The sequence below is a fragment of the Pristis pectinata genome, chromosome 3, assembly GCF_009764475.1.
Source record: "Pristis pectinata isolate sPriPec2 chromosome 3, sPriPec2.1.pri, whole genome shotgun sequence".
NCBI lineage: Eukaryota > Metazoa > Chordata > Chondrichthyes > Rhinopristiformes > Pristidae > Pristis > Pristis pectinata.
This window is the reverse complement of record NC_067407.1, coordinates 119,755,236-119,779,037: the sequence shown is the minus strand read 5'-3', so window position 1 is coordinate 119,779,037 and position 23,802 is coordinate 119,755,236. Positions and strand designations below refer to the sequence as shown.

Below are 23,802 nucleotides of genomic sequence, written 5' to 3'. Positions count from 1 at the left end.
AAATTGTAAATAGAGAAGTACAAGAGCAAAGAACTCATGAATCACTTTTGTAAGACACCAGTTCAGCCAGAACTGTAATAAAGTTCTGGGTCCCAGATTTTAGGAAAGATATCAAGCCCTTTAAAAGGGTGCAGGTAATGTTCCTAGAATGTTTCCAGAAATGAGAGACAAGTTATGAGGATATACTGGAGAAGCTGAAATTGTACTCGTAATAGCAGAGGTTTAATGGTGATCTGATAGAGGTGTCTAAAATCATGAAGGGACTAGACAGAGTATACAAGAGAAACTGCTCCCAATGGAAAATTCAAGAACCAGTGAACAATGAAGAAACGTTGTTTGCTAAAGAACCAAAAGTGTTATGAGGAATTTTTTTTTAAAATCCAATGAGTAGTTAGAATCTAGGGGGAGTAGTGGAGGCAGAGTCAATGATGTTGAAAAGAGAACAGGATGATATTTGAAAGGAGGAAGTTTGCAAGACTAGGGGGAGAAGGCAGAGAGTGAAATTATCTAGATCATTTTTGCATAAAGCTGGCACAGAATTGATGTGCTAATTGGCCTCCTTCCATGCTACCTTTCTTTCATCTTGTGTCATTTAAAAAAAATTCCCCCTGTACATATCTGACAGGGAAATGGGATGAGACATTTTTGTGATCCAAGAAACACAGCTCCATTTATATTGATAGACAATCCATATACAAAAAAACTGGACAGTATTAAAATCCTATATCCAAGCATTTTTCTTCATACTTTCTCCTTTGCTGAGTGCACTCTAGGGAGAAAGATTACAAGGTATTTATGATTTATGGCTATAGAATTAAAACTTCCCAGACCACTCAGGCTGATAGACTAATTTGAAATTACACATTTTTGACGTAAAGTTCTGCAAATGTCTTCGCATTGTGATGGGGAAATTTTGCAGACCCGAATAATTTCAAGACATACTCCCCTCCATAAACTTGATGTGGCTCCATAATTATTGTTTAAAAAAAAACAATTCCCTCTACTAGTTTCTGTATTACCACTTCCATCATAAAGTAAATACATATACATGACGTTGGACAAATGCTTCACCATAGCCCTCGTTTTACTTCCACATACCTAGCCAAAGTGCTTAGCTCTTCAGAACATTATTGCATACATATTTGAATGGATTTGTCAAGATATCAATAGGCAAGAAATAGAATCAAGTTGTTAACAAAAAAATGACAGCACTGTCTGAGCGATTTACACATCATCACATATAGTCTTGCTGGGCAGACTCCCAGATGCACGGAACTCACATTTACCTTTCAAAAGTATTTATGTTTGTTTCTTTGAGAGTCTAGAACTGCTGCAGAGATTTGCTGCTAAATAATCCACATCCCTCCCTCACTGCCTCCACCAGTGTTCTGGTGCTACCAAACAGCAGTCAGCGGGAAACAAAATATTGATCAACATGAGCAAATAAACAATGTTACAAAGTGCAATGAGAACTATGAAGATGGAAGATAGACAAGAAGATCATAAGTTGTTCAGCAAAAAAGGACAGAAGTCTGGAAAGGATTTATTTTAAAACTGACATTTCACCATCTTCAGATTTATTTTCTTCTATAAGAATGAAATTCTCTTGAAAGACATTAGTTTTGCCTTATTTTTAGAACGTAGAATTCATTTTATATCATTTGAGTTATGTTTCCCCATATTATGAAATAAATGTGCCCTAAAAAGTCAGGATCTATTCCAAATTCAAGATTGTTTAAAAAAATAAAATGGAGCTATTTCTATGGATCACTGAAATATTTCAAATGAATATCAAACAATGCACTTGAAGTAACAAGTGTTATTGTGCCTGATGTGAAAAATTCTTATGACCAACCTCAAAAACAACAGCATTTAAACTCTTTAGGAACAGGCACTTAATATCTTTGAATGAACTGCATGTCTAGACTTGGTAGCAGTAGCACAATTGCTACTACATTTCTATCAATATGGTCCCAATTTTTTTTTTAAATTTCAAGTAAAATGCTTGAAGTTACTCCGGCAGAGCTACTATTTTATGTATGATCAGATGAGCAGTTCGCTGCTGCACCCTCCAACCTCCAGTAGGCATTAGCTTTTCTGGGAGCAATCAACAGCTGGTTCACAAATCTATCTGTTACTTCAATTTGAACCAGACACAGGCTAGAGATAAGTCAGAGTTGAATTAATGTTGTAAATAATGTTGTAATTAAAAATGGTAAAGTGGTTTACCAATATTGCTGATCAAAAGTCATGCATAAAATAACAAACTTTATCTTACTTGCAATAATTCCATAACACAATACATTTTCAGCACTCTGCATTTTACTTCTACCTGCCCTTATTTCAACTAATGCAGCTACTTCAGTAACATGTAATGGCACATAAAGATGTCACTTCTCTTCATCTACATTAAATATTTGAAAAATACAAAATCAGCAATGGGGTTATTAAAATCAAGTGGATACAAATTGCTTTACTGTGGGAAAATTCATGCTCTGGCAAATCAATGACAACACAGGACTTAAAATTCATCAGATTTAATTAGTTCAATTCAAATCGTCAAGGAGACCAATAACATCAGGATCCGTTAAATAAATGCAATGAAATCCACCTTTAAAACATATAAAAATAGATTTGTTAATAACTGTAAGCCCATCATCAATAGCAATGCTAAACATATCAGTTATCATTCCTATCCTTGTACATGGATGTAGAATTTGGGTGGCTCATGAACATTAAAAGCCTGGAAAAGTTTCCACCAACAACTCTAGAAAATCCCCCACATTATATCACAAGACTACAGCACTGGTATCTATGTTTTCACCAACAGTAGCAGCATCAACATTGCTGCAATAACCTTCAAAGATCAACTCCTTGGGACAAGACACTTTGTAGTGATGCCCAACTCAGTCATGGCCAGATATCTCATGTTAGGCATGAAAGGAAACATTACAAAGACATACTGAAGGAATACCTCAAGAAAATGGATAAAGATAATAGAAGTTTGGAAAAGCTGAACGCCAATTTATCTCACCCTTATCCTAATCTTGGTCTGGCAGGAGCCACTTCAAAAGGAAATGCCTTGACCTTGAACTCAAGAGAGAAAAATATCTGCAACGTCTATTGATAGATGCTTGGATCTAGAAACAGATTACCAAGTCCAAGATTCCAACAGTCAATTACAATGGTAATCATCCTCAAATTATGGGATCACCAGTGAATGACTCGTGGGGTATCATGTACTACCAGAATTTGTTAGGTCACCCAGGGTCCCATTCTTCAATGAAAATTGCTGCCTGGTAAGATGCAGAAAAACATTTTTAAGCCTCAAAATCAATCAGGTATGGAGTGCTAAAAAATACTTAACTAATCAGGCTTAACTAATGGCATTCAACACCATCATCCCCTCAGTATTAATCAACAAACTTCAAAACCTGGGTCTCTGTACCTCCCTCTGCAACTGGATCCTTGAATTCCTCATCAGGAGACCACAGTCAGTGCGGATTGGTAGTAACATCTCCTCCTCATTGACTATTAACACAGGTCGCAACAACAACCTCACACTCAATGTCAGCAAGACCAAGGAATTGATTGTGGACTTCAGGAAGGGGAAATCAGGAGAACACACACCAGTCCTCATTGAGGGGTCAGCGGCGGAAAGGGTGAGCAGCTTCAAGTTCGTGGACGTCAACATCTCAGAGGATCCATCTTGGGCCCGACACATTTGACGCAATCACGAAGGCGGCACACCAGTGGCTCTACTTCATTAGGAGTTTGAGGAGATTTAGTATGTCACCAAGGACTCTTGCAAATTTCTACAGAAGCATGGTGGAGAGTATTCTGTTTGATTGCATCACCACCTGGTATGCAGGCTCCAATGCGCAGGATCAAAAGAGGCTGCAGAGGGTTGTAGACTGAGCCAGCTCCATCAGAGGCACAACCCTCCCTGCCATCAAAGACATCTTCAGGAAGCGGCGCCTCAAGAAGGCGGCATCTATCATTAAGAATCCTCACCATCCAGGATAAGTCCTCTTCTCCTTACTACTATTGGGGAGGTGGTACAGCAGCCTATAGACCTACACTCAATGTCTTAGGAACAGCTTCTTTGAACGATTTATGAACACTACCTCATTATCCCTCTTTTGCACTATTTATTTTTGTACTGCTGCCACGAAACAACAAACTTCACAATATACGTCAGTGATAATAAACCTGATTCTGAACTGGGCAATTACAGGAAAAGAAAGCTGTCGATTAACATTATAAGATGTGACAGAGGAAAGGGAGAGTAACATTATTAAATAACATTGCACAGAAGGCCGGAGCAGTTGGAAAAGGATAGCTCCAATGCAAAAAGGCAGCTTCCTGGTTTTACACTCCAAATATTTATGCCCATTTCCTCATGAAGGAGACCAGCTCAATTACAGTGCCTATAAAAATGGGGCTATACAAGTTCCAAATATACGGATGCAGAATTCTGGATTGGTTAATTAGTAGACCAGCTATTCAAAATGGTTAATGTTAAAATTTCTAAGAACTTAATTTGAAACCTCAGATACTGTGGCTACTGCTCCAGTTGATGCACCATTAGTGCTGATTTACAGAGAAATGCTGAATTGCCTGCATAACCTTTGCTACTTCTTTTTAAAATATTATCTAGTAATGATTTACAGTTCAGCTGTTCAAAAGCTTGATTATTCTTATGGTCCTTGAAGATTTGTCCTTTGTCAGGGGTACATTGGCGAGAAGTAATCCTAGGAAAATGATCAGTGCCGTATTCCTGCAGCTTGGCTACATTTAACACCGTAAGCCTGACTTACATCTTTGTATTTGAGGCTAGACAAATATCATTAAGTTGTTTCCATTTGGAACAATACATGTTAAGCTTTGACTTCTTGTTTATGAAGAAAGCAAGAATTTAATTTGTTTTTCTAAAATGGGATTTGAGAGGGGACTTCTCTTACACATTGAATATTCAAAATTATTTACCAGCAGGAAAGGACCAAATATATCATATCTGAATAAAAAGTATTTGGTCAATTAAACATGCTAAACAACCGAAAATAATTGAAAAACTGACTGTGGACATTTACGGAAACACTGGGTTAAATGAAAGTGGTGATGGATATTGAACAAAAACCACTGATTAATCAGAAAGTAGATAGCAGCTAAATTTATCTTGTCGCTAAGTCATTTGAAAGATTATCTCTGCCCATTTAACTGCTCACCCAGATTTGTAAAAGAGGCTTAAGATCATTTCAGGTCTTCAAAGATATAGACACAGATTAGATTTTACATAGTTACTTAAACTTAGTGTTGATTGGTCAGAGTCATTAGCCTATAGTCAATGTATTACCAGAGCAAAAAGTTCTATTTGTACATTTCCAATCTGTGAAACCTGTAGAATAAACAATGTTGTCAAAAAGCCGGAGTGGTAAAGAAAATAAAGGAGAAGTTGAAAAACCAAAAGGAATCAGAATGAAAGTGTCCATATATCACTGCATAGTGATGAGAAACAAATCTGGGGAATTTATTGATTCAAATGGATAAGCATGGCACAATAGCAGTATTATGCATATGGCTGTATCAAGACTAGTATTTAAATGTAAAGATATAAAACTTTAACACAATATAGGAGAGTGGAGGGATAGCAGCGTTAGAGTTATCAGTACACCCAAAGTAATTAAGCAGGGAGATAATCAAAAAAGTTATCCTTAAACAAAACTTCGACAGAATGATCAAGAACCTGTTGAAGGAAAACACCCCTCTGTACAACAAATGAAAAAAATAAATTTGTATCTTTTCAAAGACAATAATTTGATTTGTACAATAGTAGAAATTATGGAATTGAAGGTTGTTCAGGCTATCTTTGGGAATACAAAGTTTCACGATTTCATATCTTATACTTCCTTACAACTTGAATCGTCAAGGCACAGATGGTCAAGGACCAGGTGCTGCTGAATAGGTTTAGGATAGATGGATACTCGACAGTCTGCATTGACGAGGTGGGCTGAAGGACCTGTTTTGGTGCTGTATGACTCTGTGACATAGGAGGCAGCTATTTGGCCCATCAAGTCTTATGCTGGCTCTCAGAGGAATCCCATCAATCCTATTTCCCTGTAACCTATCAATTCAATTCTGATTCTGGGAAGAGCAGGAAGAGAAAAGAAGATCATCCAAAGACCTCCTAACATCCAGAATGTAACAGTGAAGAGTATATTATACTGAGCTAGTGTACAACAAACCATAAATGCATGTCTAAAAGCTGCAACCAATGAAAGCTACAAAAATATGATAGACTGGTTTCTAAAATCCATTTTAAAGTCTTGTTTTAATTATCTTTTGAAATCTGACAACCACTCATTAAAGATAAATTTTTATATACATATTTCCTCCATTTTGTATTAGATTAGAAATTGATTACATTACCTCTGTCCCACAAAGCAATAGGATCAATTGTTTCAATGTCTCTCCAATGGATTTGTTCTCCATTTTTAGCTCTGCCAATTTTGTTTCCAGGGCAACAATTTTAGCTTCAGCCCCCTAATAAACCAAAATCATGCACGTTAGAGGCTCTCCATGCATGAAAAATACAGTCATTTGGAATACTATTACAGGTCAAATTATATGAATTATTAATTTAAACAATCTTTAAGTAGAAAACATATTACCACTGTACTACACAGCTGTACTTTAATGCTCTTTGTCCTTATTATACAATTTATTCACATCTTCTCAAAGCAACGGCATTTATCAGCTAGCTAATAAGAAAAAATCATCTGAAACTATATACAGAAAGAATCAAATCCTCACTGTCAAAAAGGTACACCCTCTTGCTGAAATATAAAACAATAATACATTTTCAAATTCTAGTTTCCTGCTTCAAGCCAAGATATCCAATGTTATATTCGAGTATTTGGTTACAAGGACCTTGGCATCAATCTGACGACAAGAGTTTCAGCCAACTTGGAGGCAGAGGATAATGAAACCGCATACAAAAGCAGAGACTAAAATTTAGCCGAATGCACTCATATGAACTGAAAAATACAGCATCAGGTTTAGGGCTTAAATAATCACTTAATGGCTTTCCAAGGTAGCATACTTAATTACGATAGACAGCCATGATCTAATTAGAGCTGACTGATTTTCAGCAGAGCATCTTTTAAAAGTTCCATCTCCAACCTCAATATATATAATAAAGATAATTACCACATGCTAGATATACAACTCACTTTTAGGAGGTCAGCATCAGTCAGCTTATCCTGTTGATCCACCAATATAACAACATCCTGAAATATAGCAATTGTGAGAATTATAAAATGCGTAATTGTTGGCTTTCATTCATTTTCTGGTGCAAAGCGAGTAGGAAGGAGTCCAATACACTTCAGAACTTGGCTTCAAATTTATGAATACATCTCAAAACTTGGCTTCAAATTTCTTAAACAATCAGACATCCTTGATTTGTGGAATGTATAAATAAATCATCTACAATAGAATGTCAATGGAATCACACAAGGAAATGGCGAGGTTCATTAAGATGCACCACCACTTCACCTGGCCCTCCAAGTAAAAGAAGTACATATCAAAATTGATGTGTCACCTCTTTTGTTTGAATTAACAAAATTTTCAGTTTTATTTCATTTTCTGAGCCCTTCCTTTCCAAGAGGAAACATGGTAGAAGTATCAAGAAGCTGCCTGTTTGCTAATCTACGTGCATTTAAACTGGATTAAGTCAATACTGAATGGTTACTGTTATAGAGCCAAAAAAATGTTCAAACCATCACCAACTGTACTCAAGATGGATGAATGACTTGGCTAATGTGACACAGGAGTATTCTGCACTGTTTGTGGTCAAGATGCTATGTTTAATGCAAAGTAAGCACATTACTGTGAGGGGGAAAATCCTTTGGATGATTTTTTTTTACCCCTCATCAAAGAAGAAAAATGTTACTTTGTCAACCCTAATTACTAAGCTGGTCCTACATATGCAACATTTTATAAATGCATAGAGACACAGGCATTAGTTCAGATGGGTTAATAACTTTCGGCTGTCAGGTTGGGTTGAATTGGAATTTAAGAGTCACTGTACTGGGCCAGATTTGTTCTGTATACAAAAGGACACTCTTGTATTATTTATACCAGCAGAGTGCTTTTCAGGATGGACCCACGTCAAGTATATGAACCTCATTTTTCTCAACAGAACTAAAAGAAATGCAAAGCCTATTTTACATGATAGCACAGGCAATGTCAAAGTGAACAAAGTGATAAATATGTAGAAAAAATGATTGTTCCTTTCCATTTTCCCTTCTATTACCAATTTCCTGCTTCTTCTCAAAGACAATACTTCTTCTTGGGTGCACAGATGAACTACCCATTTCAACTCTTCAAAGATAAGCTTAGACAACAATTGTTCACAGGTTATTCAAATACAAGAGGCATCAGAAACCTGATTATGCTTTGCAAAACCCACACAAACCATCTGCATTCATGGCTTAGCGACTGGCAGCCAGGAACTTCAAATGACTTGCACTTTCCTTAGCTCAAAGCCACCAAGACCAATTTGAATGAACTCCAATGACATCTTAACAGGCACCTTATAAATATAGGTTTAAAGAAAGGTCATCCTAACCTATACGGCTTAATGAAGTTTTCAGTCCTCTGGTTCATTTCCCCACTGAGGCTCCATTTCCTCATCCTTCACATATACATACAATTAAGGCAGCATTTGAAACCATACAATAAATAGTAACTTATGCAAAGAAAAATCAGTCTAAGTGAGGAAAAACATGCATGATAAACCACCTTAATTAACTCAGGGACTTGGTATGTATCCAGCAAATTTCGGATTCCTCTGTAGAGATTTGCAGGGATTACAATATCCTGAAAGAAAAAGAAAAAAAATCTAACTTAAAGAAGGGCCTAGAAATTACGTGGAATTATTTTAAAATAATTTGCTTTAATTTTAGCTTTGTCATTAAATAAGATTTGACTTGCTTAAAAATAGCAATTTTAAGTATAATAGATACATGTCAGATAGCTAGAATAAAATGGTACCCTCTTGTTCAGCTGATGGAAGTATTGTCTCAAATGCTCCTCCTTGGCCTGCACCTCAGAGTCACTCATGCTGTCAATCAAGTTATAAAGAAAATAGCCAATGGCTTCTGCAAGAAAAATTGAAAATAAGATGATCGCTGTGTCATCAGATTAGTCTGTTACAAATCATTTGGCTTAAATGTCTTGAATTGCAATAAGCACCAATGAGACATGTGGACCTCATGGCTTAGGTACAGACAATGCATCTAACTCAGTCCAAAAACTGCCAAATAGCTCAAGAAACAAAGCACACATTGCTGTACAGAAATACATAGACCTTCATTATCATAAATGCAATGTCAATACCTGGCATGAACCCCTATTGTTTCTTTGTAAATGTATTTATTTCTCATTTAAATTTTAGATTCTTATTATAAGAGTACAAATAAAAAAGTAGTTCAGATTTTCTGTGAATAAAACACTCACATCAAGAAAAAAAGATACTGTTAAGGTTTTTTGAAAACAGACCAAAAATTTCACTTTAAAAAAAAAAGCAAATGCAATCAGTGTTACTCCTGTAATCCTTCAAACCCCATCATTAGATAGTACAGATTTGTGGGCAAGTTACAATCAAATAAATTGGAACACTACCAGTCGGTCTTGAAGAATTCTGGCAATAACGCTCATCTTTGTACAACAATTCTGTTATCTGGAACGACAAAATAATCATATATTGCAGGTGATAGTGGAATGCAAGAACAAGCAGTATTTGAAATTGTATTCTTTAAATAACAAAGTGCATTTCTATAAAGGTATTAATCAACAGCACACTGTGGCATTTCATCCGTAAAGTGCTGTATAGAATGAGGTCTGCTCAATTGCATCTTGCTTTAGGGGGAAAAAAGAATGATCAAAATGACTTCTTCCAAGTTCAGGGGTTTCAATACTATAACAAAACATAGGTATCCTAATATTGACTTAATCACAAATTTCAAAAAAGTAAATAGAGTAATCTTCATATATTACCTTTAATGTAATAGTGAAGAATTTGCCAGAGGGTTAAAACAGCACATCTTTGCATAGAAGTGAATCACCTACTGCCTCTGCTTTAATATTAAAAGGCAGAAGAAAATATATACACACAAATAAGATGCCTCTCAATATTATTCTACACTGGCATGATTAGAATAATGTTTATACCAATATCTTTCTGGTTTAACATGCAACTCATTTGTCACCACTTACCTTGGCAAGAATATCAAAATCTTTTGACCTGAAGAGGGCAGCAGAACATAAAGAATCAATTAAATTTGTGCCTCAGATAAACAGTTTTGCTAAAGGTACAGAACTATTTGAAAGCTTTAAAAAAACATATGCAGGTTCTTCCAAATTACAGAATTAAACTACAATTTTAGATGAGCGTTGTCACCAACTCAAAAAAATTCCCTACTTCAACTTTGTTCCTACTGATAGTTTAGTGCAATGGAATCAGAACGAGGGCTGTACAATGTGGACTGTATCAAATGGAAAGAGTTAAAGTGGGCAATGACTATAAAGTATGACAAGAATGAATTGTATTCAAGAAATGGGAAGGATAGTCTGAATGAGGAGCAGGAAGCACCACCTTCTGCTGTAATCCCAAGACATTTTCATTCAAAATGACTAACTATTATTTCCACTTGTCTCATCAACAGTTCGACACAATAAAAGTACACATATACTTCATACTTGGTTGCCCATCTACCAGGACACAGTGGAACACAGCTTGGGAACCTTTAAAAATCATAAGATCACTAATGGTCATAATTTACAAAGAAAATAATTTATATTGATAATGCTTTATTGCACTTTGTTTCATTACAGCCTTCGACGGGTACAAGTACATCGTTTTTTTCCCCAAACTCTCTCCAACTGCTGTCAAACTCAGTGGGCCTATCTAAACGTACCCAAAACATCGAGCAACCATTTCTCTTATCACCCACATTATTATCTGGGAAGACCCCAAAGGCCCTTTTACATCTTTTCTTCTTGGTGACATGAACAAATAAGCAGTTTAAACCTCCTTCATTTGCATTAATGGCACAGATGTTGGAATCCGTTACCAGATTACCAACAAATCAATTTGTCATTGAATTAAACTAGAACAGAACTTAATTGTCACATTCATCTAATGTGGGTTTTTATTGCCACTTCTACAGCATAGGGACACTGCAAGAATGCCATCAAGCACAAAAATGCAGTTGGAATCCCAAATTTATTGTTAGCAATGGACATATATTTTAAAGAAAATCAAGCTAAATGAGTTGGTACATTACTGTTAAAAAGTAAAGAGTGCGGTCATGTGCAAGTTGTACTATATTTGCAATCATTTAAAATATTTGAATGATTGACCAAACAATATTAAAATGTAAGAATAATATTTGTGCTTCATTGGAGCATGGCCTTGTAATTGCCGAGTAAATATGTAAAAACACATTTTCAGCAGTCAATGTTGATTTGGCAACAGATGGGACCTTAATAAAAACAAAATTATTTTTCTGCAAAAAGAACAAATTATGCAGTAATTGGTAGAATATTTAATTACTAATGCAAGCATTTGCACAGCCCAATGACTTAAATGTAACCTCATCAATCAAATGGATTCTAACACAGAATGAGCGGAGATTCCTCAACTATTAAAAGTTTTATTTTAAACACAAAATCAACTTACTTCTTAAAGCCTAAAATCAGACTTCCTCTGAAATTACTTAAATCCACTGCAGGGTTTTGAGGTGAGGACACTGTTAAGAGAGAAATGCAAACGATAGCTCGAAAAAGAACTCAGGTTGAACTCAAACCATTTTTATACTGTGGTAGGTGCATGAGATACTTCAGAAGAATATTTCATTTAGTGGCTTTTTTAAAAAATACTAACTTTATATTACTGTCAAGGATCACTAAGAATAGAAAATGCATTGCAAGTCTTTCAGCAAAAATTCAGCAGCAGTTTAACATTTTCAGATACCATTACAAGTTTCATGAATCTTCAAAACATACATTAGCTTAGATGGATTATACAATAAAACACAAGTTTTTACATCAGCATTCTACATACAGGCCATCCCCAGGCTACAAACACCCAACTTATAGACATCATGTACATACGCGAACTCATTTCCAAAAATATTATTAAAGTCAAGCGAGAACCATTCTTGGAAAAAGCTGTTTACACGCACACTCCCTGCATTAATCAGACACCACTGGCTCTTAAGAACAGAGGTTGCCAGTTTCACTGCAGGCCACATAATAGTGTTGCTTTGGAAACTGACAAGCAATCACTTCTATTGATACTCCTGCAATGATACTCCATGAAACAATGTAACATTTACTGATACTTCAAGCCGAACAAAACCAGCCACTCAGCATGAGACATCCTGATTCTGTACCATCATAACTAGGCAGGAGAAGACAATAATTTAAAAAAACGTTAATTTTAATTGGCCCTTATTAACACCATTCATTACAACACTGTGGAGGTATGCTTACTGTATCGAGTGATTTTGTGTATTTTTCTGATGTATGGATAAAATTGACTAATGGACGACTGTAAAAATGGAGCCTGTTCATTACCCCGGGATGCCCTGCACTACATATCCTTGTGATATCACGGTAGTCCCACTACATATTCTTGTGATATCACAGTAGTCCACTAACAAAACTCTTAAAGGGCTTGATGATAAGCTAGACAAAGGGAGGGTGTTTCCCCTAGGTGAGTTGAAGGCCTGGGGCACAGTTTTACAACAAAAAGCAGTCCTTTTAAGACAAAGATGAGGAAAATTTCTTTACTCAGATGTTGAACCTTTGGAATTAACATACAACATTACAGCACAGTACAGGCCCTTCGTCCCACCATGTTGTGCCGACATTTTATCCTGCTCTAATATCGATCTAACCCTTCCCTCCCCTTTCTTTATCATTCACGTGGCTTTCTAAGAGTCTCTTAAATGTCCCTAATGTATCTGCCCCAACAACCTCTGCAGGCAGTGCGTTCCATGCAACACCACTCTCTGTGTAAAAAAATTTACCTCTGACATCCCCCTTATATCTTTCTCCAATCACCTTAAATTGATGCCCCCTCGTGTTAGCCATTGTTGCCCTGGGAAAAAGTCTCTGACTGTCCACTCAATCTATGCCTCTTATCATCTTGTACACCTCTATCAAGTCACTTCTCATCCTCCTCTCCAAAGAGGAAAGCCCTAGCTCACTCAACCTATCCTCATAATACATGCTCTCCTGTAATGAAGGCAACCAGAACTGAACATAATACTCCAAGTGTGGTCTAACCAGAGTTCTATAGAGCTGCAGCATTACCTCGTGGCTCTTGAACTCAGTAGCCCCACCAATGAAGGCCAACACACCATACGCCTTCTTAACAACCCTATTGACCTGCGCGGCAACCTTGAGGGATCTATGGGCGTGGATCCCAAGATCCCCCTGTTCCTCCACACTGCTAAGAGTCCTGCCATTAACCTGTATTCTGCCTTCAAATCTGATCTCCCAAAGTGTATCACTTCATACTTTTCTGGGTTGAACTCCATCTGCCACTTCTCAGCCCAGGTCTGCATCCTATCAATGTCCTGTTGTAATCTACAGCAACCTTCTACACTATCCACAACACTACCAACCTTCGTGTCATCAGCAAACTTACTAACCCACCCTTCCACATCCTCATCCAAGTCATTTATAAAAGTCACAAAGAGCAGGGGTCCCAGAACAGATCCCTGCAGAATACCACTGGTCACTAACCTCCAGGCAGAATACATTCCATCTACCAACACCCTCTGTCTTCAATGGGTGAGCCAATTCTGAATCCACACAGCCATGTTTCCCTGGATCCCATGTCTCCTGACTTTCTGAATGAATTCTCAACCCCAGGGGGCAGTAATGGCATAGTTGCGATCATTCAAAACTGAGATTGATAGATTTCTGAATATTATGTGAATTTTGAATGATGGTGCTGGAAAATGGTGCTAAGGTAGGAGATTAGCTTTGATCTTGATAAATAGTGCAAGCTCAAAAGGCTGGATGGCCTCCATTTGCTCCTATTCTGTATGTTTAGCTGATCATTTCCTTTCAAATATCTACAGTTAAAATATCAAACTCAAATTAAATATCAGCACTAGTTTTGCATTACTGATTATATTACTACATTTAATTATTGTACTTTGTGTTCACATTTGATATCAAGTTTCAAAATTCTGAGTTTGAGTTTCATCAGATCCTCTCCTACACCACTGATACAACTCCATCAAAAGTACAGAAAAATCCAAGAAAATCTTTGCCTCCCTGAAAATCAAGACTATTTTTTTTAAAAAGGAGGCCATTTTGTCAACCTTCTATAACACAATATTTAAGAGTTCCCAAATAGTATATTGAGAAACAAAAAATTCTGTCTGCTGGATATTACAGCACTTACACATTGAATAAACCTTGTCCAAATGTCCATTAAGAGCTTCTATTCTGAGTTCAGAAGCATAGTATCCAGCTGTGTTGACCAGACATCCATTTCCCTACAAAGACAAAAAGATCTCTATATTTTTTCCTTCTCACAATGTTAATAGATTTTTGATCAATTAATTAAATTTACATTGCACAATCAAAAGGCTTATTTACCAGAATTTAACATAACAATCTGGTTCTAAAATAAGTAAGCAAATCCTTCATCCTTTCTGCATTAGTAATGAATTTTTGTAAACTAAAATTTGAAACCAAAATAAAAAAATGTTATTAAGGTTAAAGTTAGAGTCGCACAGCACAGAAATGGCCCTTTTGGCCCACCACATTCATATCAACCATTTTCCCGTCTACATTAATCCCATTTGCTCACATTAGGACTGCATCCTTCTATGCCTTGCCTATTTCGGTGTCTGTCTACATGCTTCTTAAAAGAGGTAATTACTATCTTGTTGAGCAAAACTGAATGCAGATTCAAGAACAAAGTTAATGATGAAGTGCTAAGAACTGGGAATGAAGAAGTTAAACATAAGCAGATAGGAAAGCTGGAACGTTGTGCACAATTTATTAAGCCTCAGCAACTAATTAATTTTGTAGGTTGAAGACTATTTATAACAGGCCATCTAAAAATTAATAATTGATCACAAAAATAAGTTTATATGAAAAGTTTATATACTTCATTTAAAACTGTGGTACTGTCTGAAAAGTACACGTCTAGTAGAGTAGCACCGAACAAACCAAAATCAAGTTTGCCTCTCATTATATCCAATAGATTTATTTCACATCACAAAGGCATTAAATATTCTACTTATTCTGCATATCTCTCATCTTATTCCTGCAATGATTCTTTGGTTATTGGAAATTTTATCTGTTCTACAGAATTTCATCAATGGCAGCACAGATATTGTGGATTTTTCTCAGGAAGTTTTGCTTGTAAAGTTTCTACATCAACCCATTTTGCTGGTGTAGAGAAATGACTGATGCAAACCTCAAGCTGGACACGAGCTTGCTCCACATTGTCAAATGCCGACTGGACATAATTTGCATAGGTCTCCACATCAGGCTCTATGTCCAGATTCTGCATGATTTTCAGTACTTCTATTGTTCCTGTAAATTAATGCACATAATTACTTACATGTTTTGCATTATAGTTAATTGCCAATCTCTCATTAAGTACATTTCCTCTTTGGTCTTGCAAGAATGCTGAAATTTAGAGAGACTATGTCATATCCAACATACCAAAAGAGTTTTGATGAAGTTATCCACTTAATATTTTAATCTGCATTAGCACTTCTGAGGCTCACTATTTTTTCAGTACCACTTTTATGTACAACAATTGAGTTCAAGCATAGTTGAAACATTTAGAAAGTGCTGTATTTTGCCCACCTTCGAAGTGAGCCAGGAATACACTTGAATTAAAAATGCAAATATAAACTAACTAGACTCATAAGTTGTATCCAACTGGAGGGGACCAATGAATGTGAGAAGATATCAGGGGAGCTATAACATTAGTTCAAAGTGGATTAACTATGACAGATAAACCTTTATACCTGCCAGTGCAAAGTATTCCAAGCAGAAAAAAAACTCTTGAACAGTGTTAAATGAAAAAACTATAATTCCATAGCACTTTTCACAACCACAGGGCTTTATGATTTTGGAAACTGAAGCACTATTGTAATGTAGGCAGAAATCACAGATAAACATTCGTAAAAGTTCCCAAAATAATCTACTTGTGTGGATCATTAATTTTGGAGATAATGCTGAGTAATAAACATTAACCAGGATACTAAACCAACATAACTGCTCTTCTCAGAAATGATATGAAATGTTTAACATCCACCAGAAGTGTAGGTGCAGTGCTTGGTTTGACATCCTATTTAACTTCTAAAGGCATAGTTAAATTCAGGAGGATTTTAACAAATTAGCACTTTAAGTTAATGAACACAAAAATAAACTGTAGATGCTGGAAATTTGAAATAAAGACAGAAAATACTAGAAACTGTCAGGCAGCATTTGTGGAAAGAGAAACAGCGTTCATGTTTCCTTGTAAGGTTCTTGAACGTGAACTGCCACTGCCTGCCCTGCTGAGAGTTTCCAGCACTTTGTTTTTATCTGACATTTGAAGTCAATGACCGTGGAATACCATTTAAAATAACATTAATTATATGGTCAACATAATAAAGATCAAATTGAAGGAAACCATTTTCAAGCTTTGAAGTGTTATTGCCAAGACTTACTTTGACTATTGCTTCTTGTTCTTGTCAGAGAATTAAAGTCTGAAGCCAATGCCCAGAAAAGCCATAATGTCAATCTCTGGAGTTTTGAGAAGAGGATTTAGGGTCACTGAGTACTACAGCACAGAAACGGGCCCTTTGGCCAACCCAGTCCATGCCACCTGATTTTCTGCCTAGTCCCATCTACCTGCAACCAGACCATATCCCTCTAAACCTCTCCCATCCATGTATCGATCCGAACTTCTCTTAAATGTTACTATGGAACCCGCATCTATCACTTCTGCTGGCAGCTCATTCCACAGTTGCACCATCCTCTGAGTGAAGAAGTTTCCCCTCAGATTCTCCTTAAATATTTCACCTTTCACCCTAAACCTATGTCCTCTAATTCTAGTCTCACCCAACCTTAAGGGAAAATGCCTGCATGCATTCACCCTATTTACACCCCTCATAATCTTGTATTGTTCTATAAGATCTCCCCTCATTCTCCTGCATTTCAGGGAATAAAGTCCCACCCTATTTAACCCTTCCCTACAACTTTACATCCTTGTAAATTTTCTCTGCACTCTTTCAAGCTTATTTGATATCTATCCTGCAAGTAGGAGACCACAATTGCACACAATACTCTAAATTCAGCCTCACCAACATCTTGTACAACTTCAACAAAACAACCCAACTCATGTACTCAATGCCCTGATTTATGAAGGCCAAAGTGCCAAAAGCTCTCTTACGACCTTATCTACCTGTGACGCCACTTTCAAGGAACTATGGATCTGTATTCCCAGATCCCTTTGTTCTACTGCACACCTCAGAGCCCTACCATTCACTGTGCAAGTCTTATCCTGGATTGTCCTCCCAAAGTGCATCACCTCACACTTGTCTACATTAAATTCCATCTGCCATTTTGCAGCCCATTTACTTGGCTGGTCAAGATCACGCTGCAAGCTTTGATAGCCTTCCTCACTGTCCACTATGCCCCAATCTTGGTGTCATCCGCAAATTTACCTTCTTGATTTTTTTCTTTATTTTGAAAGGAGGTAACCAAAAGAACCTTCAAGACATGCAAGACAGCAAACAGTATAGTTTTCAAATCTAGACCACTGCTGGAAATATACTGCTGGAAAGATGAGGGGCCACAGGTTTAAATGAAAAGCAAATCCAGAATTATGAAGTTTCTTCACAGCATATTTCTGTACATTCAGTAGAGGTTATCACCCTGGGAAACTTATGGGTGCTATAAAATGTGTGTGGTGGTTCTCTAGATGCTTGTTTAGGTAGACTAAACGTCATGTAATGAATTCGAATTTCTAAGAAGATCAATTCTGAAAATGCAAGTCCATAGATTCAAATCACTGCTGATATTGTCAACAGTCAGAGACAAATGGATGAAAACAACCGTATCCACTTTCATTTTATCCAAATCACATGCCCCCATACAACTTCAGGGACAGACAACATAAGAGGAAAAATACCCTTTGCCAAGCTGAATATATATTTTGATTTAGAATGGTGATGGACACAGTCTCAAAATTTACAATTGGATTTCAACAGGTCAAGAGAATATTAATATTTTTTGACCAAATTAAACCACCTTAAGCTATTACCTGATAAGTGCATTTGTTCCCTGATAACTATCTTTATACTGTATTAAATTACATGATGGAAACATCAAGAGTTCTATCTGCTGCCTTGGCTATGAACCCAGCCCACCACCCTCACATACCCCAAATCCCACATTTTCCACCTCTAATTTTCCCATTACTTGCTGCAACAACAGAGAGAAAAATAGTCATCTCAGTGGGAAAAAAAATAGAACAATTAAAAAAACTCTTTCGAATTCTCATGCTGCTTTCAATTTAACTTGAAAGATGATTTCAACAACAACAGAACTTTGCAGCTCACTCAGAGCATTGCAATAATGCTCTCCTTCCTCTTAAATCACATCAGAAGCAAATGCAACAATTCTGTTATTAAGAAAGGACTTGTCAGCTGACGCAACATCTTCGAAGCAAGGCAGCATATGCTGTTCACAGCTCATCAGCTACCTCTGTCAGTTGTTTGTAAATTTAAAATTTGCTTAAAGCTCTTCTAGCCTGGAGTGACACCTTTAGAAAGTAAAGTAGCCTTCAATATTTTATGCGGTGCGCTACAGTGCTGATAATCTAAAGTGATTTCCCTTTGAGCACAAATGTATATGTGGGACTAAGTCACTCCAAATTAGAGTCACACCACTTTTCCCTTTTTTGCCCTGGAACAACTTCATATTCATTTTTACATGTACGTTTCGATATATTTTTTGATGGGGGGGGGGGCAGAAATGAGTTGGGGAAAAAAATTGAAGTTAATATACACATTTTTTCAGAAACACCTTTACACCATAAAAGGTTGTTTATCAAACTGGCCTTAAAATGAAAGACTCTAATCAGATATTTATTAATGACATATGTAGAAATAAGATTGTTTTATCTGGGATTCTGAATCTTACACAAGGTTTTTTTTAAAAAGAAGTTGGAAAGACTATTCAGACTTTTGTGACTTGGATTCAAACCCTGCACGTCCTTTGCAAGCAAATTTCAAAAATGCTCTTTGCAATGCCGAGCAGCTTTATTTTTGTAAGAAAAAAGGCAATTTCACCAAGCAGTGCAGATAAAATAATATTCAAGTCATTTCTAAAGGGAAGTTCTGCCTTTATGGCCAAAGATACATTTCATTTTCACATGAAAATGCATGTGAAAGCAAATATTCTTTAAATGATTTTTCTGTCGTAATAAATGTTTTACATAAAGTAGTCATCATTTTAGAAAATGAGCCAGCATCTTCAGATTTCAAGACAAACCACATTTTCTAAAGGATACTTAAGTAATGTTGAGAATATTTTGATAGCTGGCCCTAGCTTTCACTCAGATGCCACTCAGAAGCTCCACAATCTCAAATTAATGATACAACATTGCATTTGGAAATAACTTCTCAATGAAAACAAAATCACTGCTCATTAGCAAAACAATTAAGTCAGTAACGTCTTTTGTAATAACCCTCAGAACTACAGCTACAGGACTGGTGTAGAAGTAACAAATAAATGAAAGGAAATTTATTAAATCACCCTTCCACAAACCCTAAGCTTCAAAACATATGCCAGTTAGTTAAAATTCTATTTTAAAACACCACAAATAGAAAAAAAAATTCAGACAGCTCCATCATGCACCCAAATTTCTACAGTGAGACTACAAACATGAACAAATCAGCATGATGAAAGGATCAACAGCAATGCTGGTAGACAAATACCTTGCACCCGAAAACCCTTAATTCAAACCCAAGCATTAACTCTATCTTTTGGGATAAATCCATTAAAGCTACTTCATATATTCTCTTGTATAAAACTTGAGAAGCTAATATTAATAATTTCACATCAATTTTCCAGAGCTACAATTTTACCAACATTAATTTTCTTTAATTTCCAACAGTACCACATGGTGTCTGTGTACAATAATAATTTGCTAATCATGAAGTGGTTTAGCTATGCCATTGAACATTGCTTACTAATATCAACTCCTGGAAGCATCCAAACTTACTTGCTACAACCAGAAATATTACAAAACCACTTGTTTCTCTGTCAAGGTTTACAATTCATGCTCCGTATTACTGATAAGCTCTCAAAATGCAACACAAATTATCCTTTTATTGAGTCAACATCTAGCATTTTTAAAATTCTTTCACAGGATGTATTGCCCATCTCTAGCTGGTTCCTCTGAAGAGGCTGTCAAGAATCAATCACATTTGATGAATCTGGACTCACATATAGGCTGGGTAAGGTCAGAAAACTTCCTTAAGAATACAAGTACATAATTGGACAGTTTCAAGGACAGCAGCTTTGATTTTATTCCAGATTTACTTCACTACTTAAATTTAAGTTTCCTAGCTGGCATAATGGGATTTGAATTTTTAGCTCTGGATCAAATGGCCCAGTCTGTGGATACTAATCAAGTAATTTACCCCCCATGCTACTGTAACTTTAACCAGTTATCCGATTCTTAAGATTCAAAATATACAGCTAATTCAGCATAGTCACTGAAATTTTTTCAATGCATAAACAGTAGGCATACAAAATTTATATAATAAACACATGCATGGCAAGAAACACTGGGGAGTTCCATCCTTTCAAACTTGGGATTCTACATGCAGAAACTAGAAATCTAGAAGCAGGATTGTGTGATTTATCACACAAACCAAATACTGCCACAGCATCCAGCTAAGTCTAAATATATTAGTGTCCTGGTTCTAAATACGGTTTGGTGATACAGCGAAATAAATAGTGTATGAAATGAAGTGGGCTACAAATTATGGGCTACTCTGTCAAATTAATATTTTGTTTTAGGAAATGTGCATTGCTTAAGGCTTGGAATAAAATGAATATTTTTTTTCTTCCTTTTTTTTTAAATTATTCATCCCAGTTACCTCAAATTTATAAGTAGACAGACAACCTGCCAACAGATTTTGAACACTTCCAAAATTAGGCACTCTCCAAAACGACAAGTCATGGATTTCCAACTGTTAACGTGTTAAAATTTCAGAAGGATCCCACAAAACCACCACTGACATACTTTTAAAACTGCCAATGTTCTGACAGACAACCCTATTACTAATTACTTCACATTTTCTGTGTATTTAGCCAAAAGCTAAATTATTTTCTCTCTACATAAATATGTAAGACAAGCAGTTCATTAATTCATACCACACTAATCCTAACCCACAAATTGTAAAGATTAAATAGGCCCACATCAAAACACATCTGATTAGGGTTACAATAAATCAAACTTAATTTGCTATCTTAACAATTAAGAAGTCAGAGTATTGTCACAATGGGATAGAGTCAAATAGCAGGCTAGGAAACAATCTGACCTGCCAAAGCAACAGGTCAGAGAAAGCTTCAATGTTTGTGATTTAAATGCTAGATTTCAAAGTGCATTGCATTGCTAAATACAGATTCTACATGTCAGGCTGAAGAAAACATTTAACATTCATTGCTCCTAGCCATTTTATTTGAGTGACACTTCTTTCTCTGGACAAATTTCTACCCGTTACAGGCGATTCCATTCTTACTCCTTGTCACAAAAATAAAATAAAACTTTTTAAAGAATTTTGGTTGAACATTTAATAAATGAAAAGTAACCAAAAACCAACAATTTTTTGACATTTAGTAATTTGCCTCAATTTAATATGTTGTGTGATGTTGTGTTTTTAAAGACATCTCTAATGTTTAAGGCTAAGTGCTGCTTCTCTTTTTTACACTTTATAATTTTGACAAGCATAGGAACAGATGTGCCTTCAACTAAGTGTAGTGAAAAGCAGTTATTGGAAAGAAATGACAGTTAAATTAAATAACAAAGAGCTAGAAGCAACAAGCTTTCATGTTTTCTTTGCCTGACGTATAGGGTCTATGCTGAGACATGCCATACACTTCATAATATTTACCTAAGAGCTTTAAAGACTCAGAATAGACCTGAAATTTGGGTGACAAAATAAAGTCAGAATTGACAAAACTTATGAGACAAAAATTGGGAGATAAACTGACATTTTTTTTTTAAAAAGGATAAAAACTCCATGTACCTTCTGACACAGAGGAAGAAAATTTCAGTTTCACAAGAAACTATGGTTTACAAGTAAATTTACTTTCTTGTGCACATGGGCTATATTGAATTTTCAGGTAATCAACTAAAATACTTTTTACTTCCTTTTTTGAAACATTTATCCCACTTCATTTCCACAGTTTCCATTTCCAACACTATGCCTTTGGATAAACTAACAATACTTTCAAAACTTCTCCCTTTATCCTCATGTCAAATGTATTCACCCTACAAATCAACTCGCCAGTGTAAATAATTATTCACCTTATCAAAATCATTGGCAATTTTGTATTTTTTTTTGTCATTTTTTTTAAATCAGGAGAGATGTTTCTCCAGTATTATTGTCCCATAAACCTCTCCTACACAACACAGGAGATCTTTCGGCCCCTTCTGACGACATCTACTTGGGCTATTCCCACTTCCTAGCTCTCGCTCTGTAGTTTAGCGATGAAGATTTCAGCTTCCACTCATCTTTCAGGCAACAAGCTCCAGATCTGCATTCCTCTTATTGACAAAAAAAATCCCCAATTCCATTCCAATCCTTCCACCATTTAATAAAGTTCATGAAAAGTTTCCAAAAAAGCTCCCGAAAATGATTATTTTGGGCATGTTAATAAAAGTCAAACAAATAAGTGTAAACCTACTCATAAAATTAGATTATTAACTGGACTAGTAATCCAAAGGCCTGGATTGATGACTCAGAAGCTTCAAGTTCAAATCCCATGATAGCAGCTGGAGAAATTACATTACATTAATGTATCTAATATCATATAATGTGATGATGAATCTGGAATGCATGTGTACCACAGGTAACTACCAGCATCACTGCCAAACATTAGTAGCGATTAGTGCGATGCTGTTACAGCGCCAGCGATTGGGGTTCGATTCCCATCGCTGTCTGTAAGGAGTTTGTACATTCTCCCATGTCTGCGTGGGTTTCCGCCGGGTGCTCCAGTTTCCTCCCACATTCTAAAGATGTACGGGTAGGTTAATTCGGGGTTTAAAATGGGTGGCGCGGACTCATTGGGCTGGAAAGGCCTGTTACCGCGCTGTAAATAAAATTTCTTCAAAAATTTAAAAATTAAATTAATTAAAATTAACCATTCAGGCCCAGCAAAGCAATTAACCCTCTATAGTGGTCTGGTAAGAAATGTAGCTGTTAAGGCACCAACCTACCACCAAGTTCTCAATGATAGTTAGGGATCAGCAGTAATTGTTGGGACTTTTTAAGCAATTCTCGCATCCCATGAATGCAAAAGAAATCTTTAGAAAAAGAAACATTTTCTCTTATATCATTCATGAACCTGAAGGTAATCGTCATTTGTCCTCCACAAGGACTGTGGTGGTGGTGGGGGGGGGGGGGGGGGGGGGGTTGGTGGTGGTGCGTTGGGGCGGAGCAGCAATGGGTTATTTAGTGAATGTAA

General features: G+C 36.3%; 1 protein-coding gene across 1 annotated transcript in view; it reads right to left on the bottom strand.

Moving 5' to 3' along the window:
• The window catches only part of lrpprc (leucine-rich pentatricopeptide repeat containing), a 120,933-nt gene that overhangs the window by 59,647 nt on the left and 37,484 nt on the right, over positions 1–23,802 (bottom strand). The window contains exons 12-20 of the mRNA XM_052012941.1: positions 15,515–15,633; positions 14,489–14,582; positions 11,744–11,813; positions 10,279–10,306; positions 9,685–9,742; positions 9,055–9,161; positions 8,803–8,880; positions 7,233–7,289; positions 6,430–6,543 (exon numbers count right to left, since the gene is read on the bottom strand). Coding sequence (XP_051868901.1) covers positions 6,430–6,543; positions 7,233–7,289; positions 8,803–8,880; positions 9,055–9,161; positions 9,685–9,742; positions 10,279–10,306; positions 11,744–11,813; positions 14,489–14,582; positions 15,515–15,633 — 725 coding nt within the window. The remainder of the gene's footprint in view (positions 1–6,429; positions 6,544–7,232; positions 7,290–8,802; positions 8,881–9,054; positions 9,162–9,684; positions 9,743–10,278; positions 10,307–11,743; positions 11,814–14,488; positions 14,583–15,514; positions 15,634–23,802) is intronic.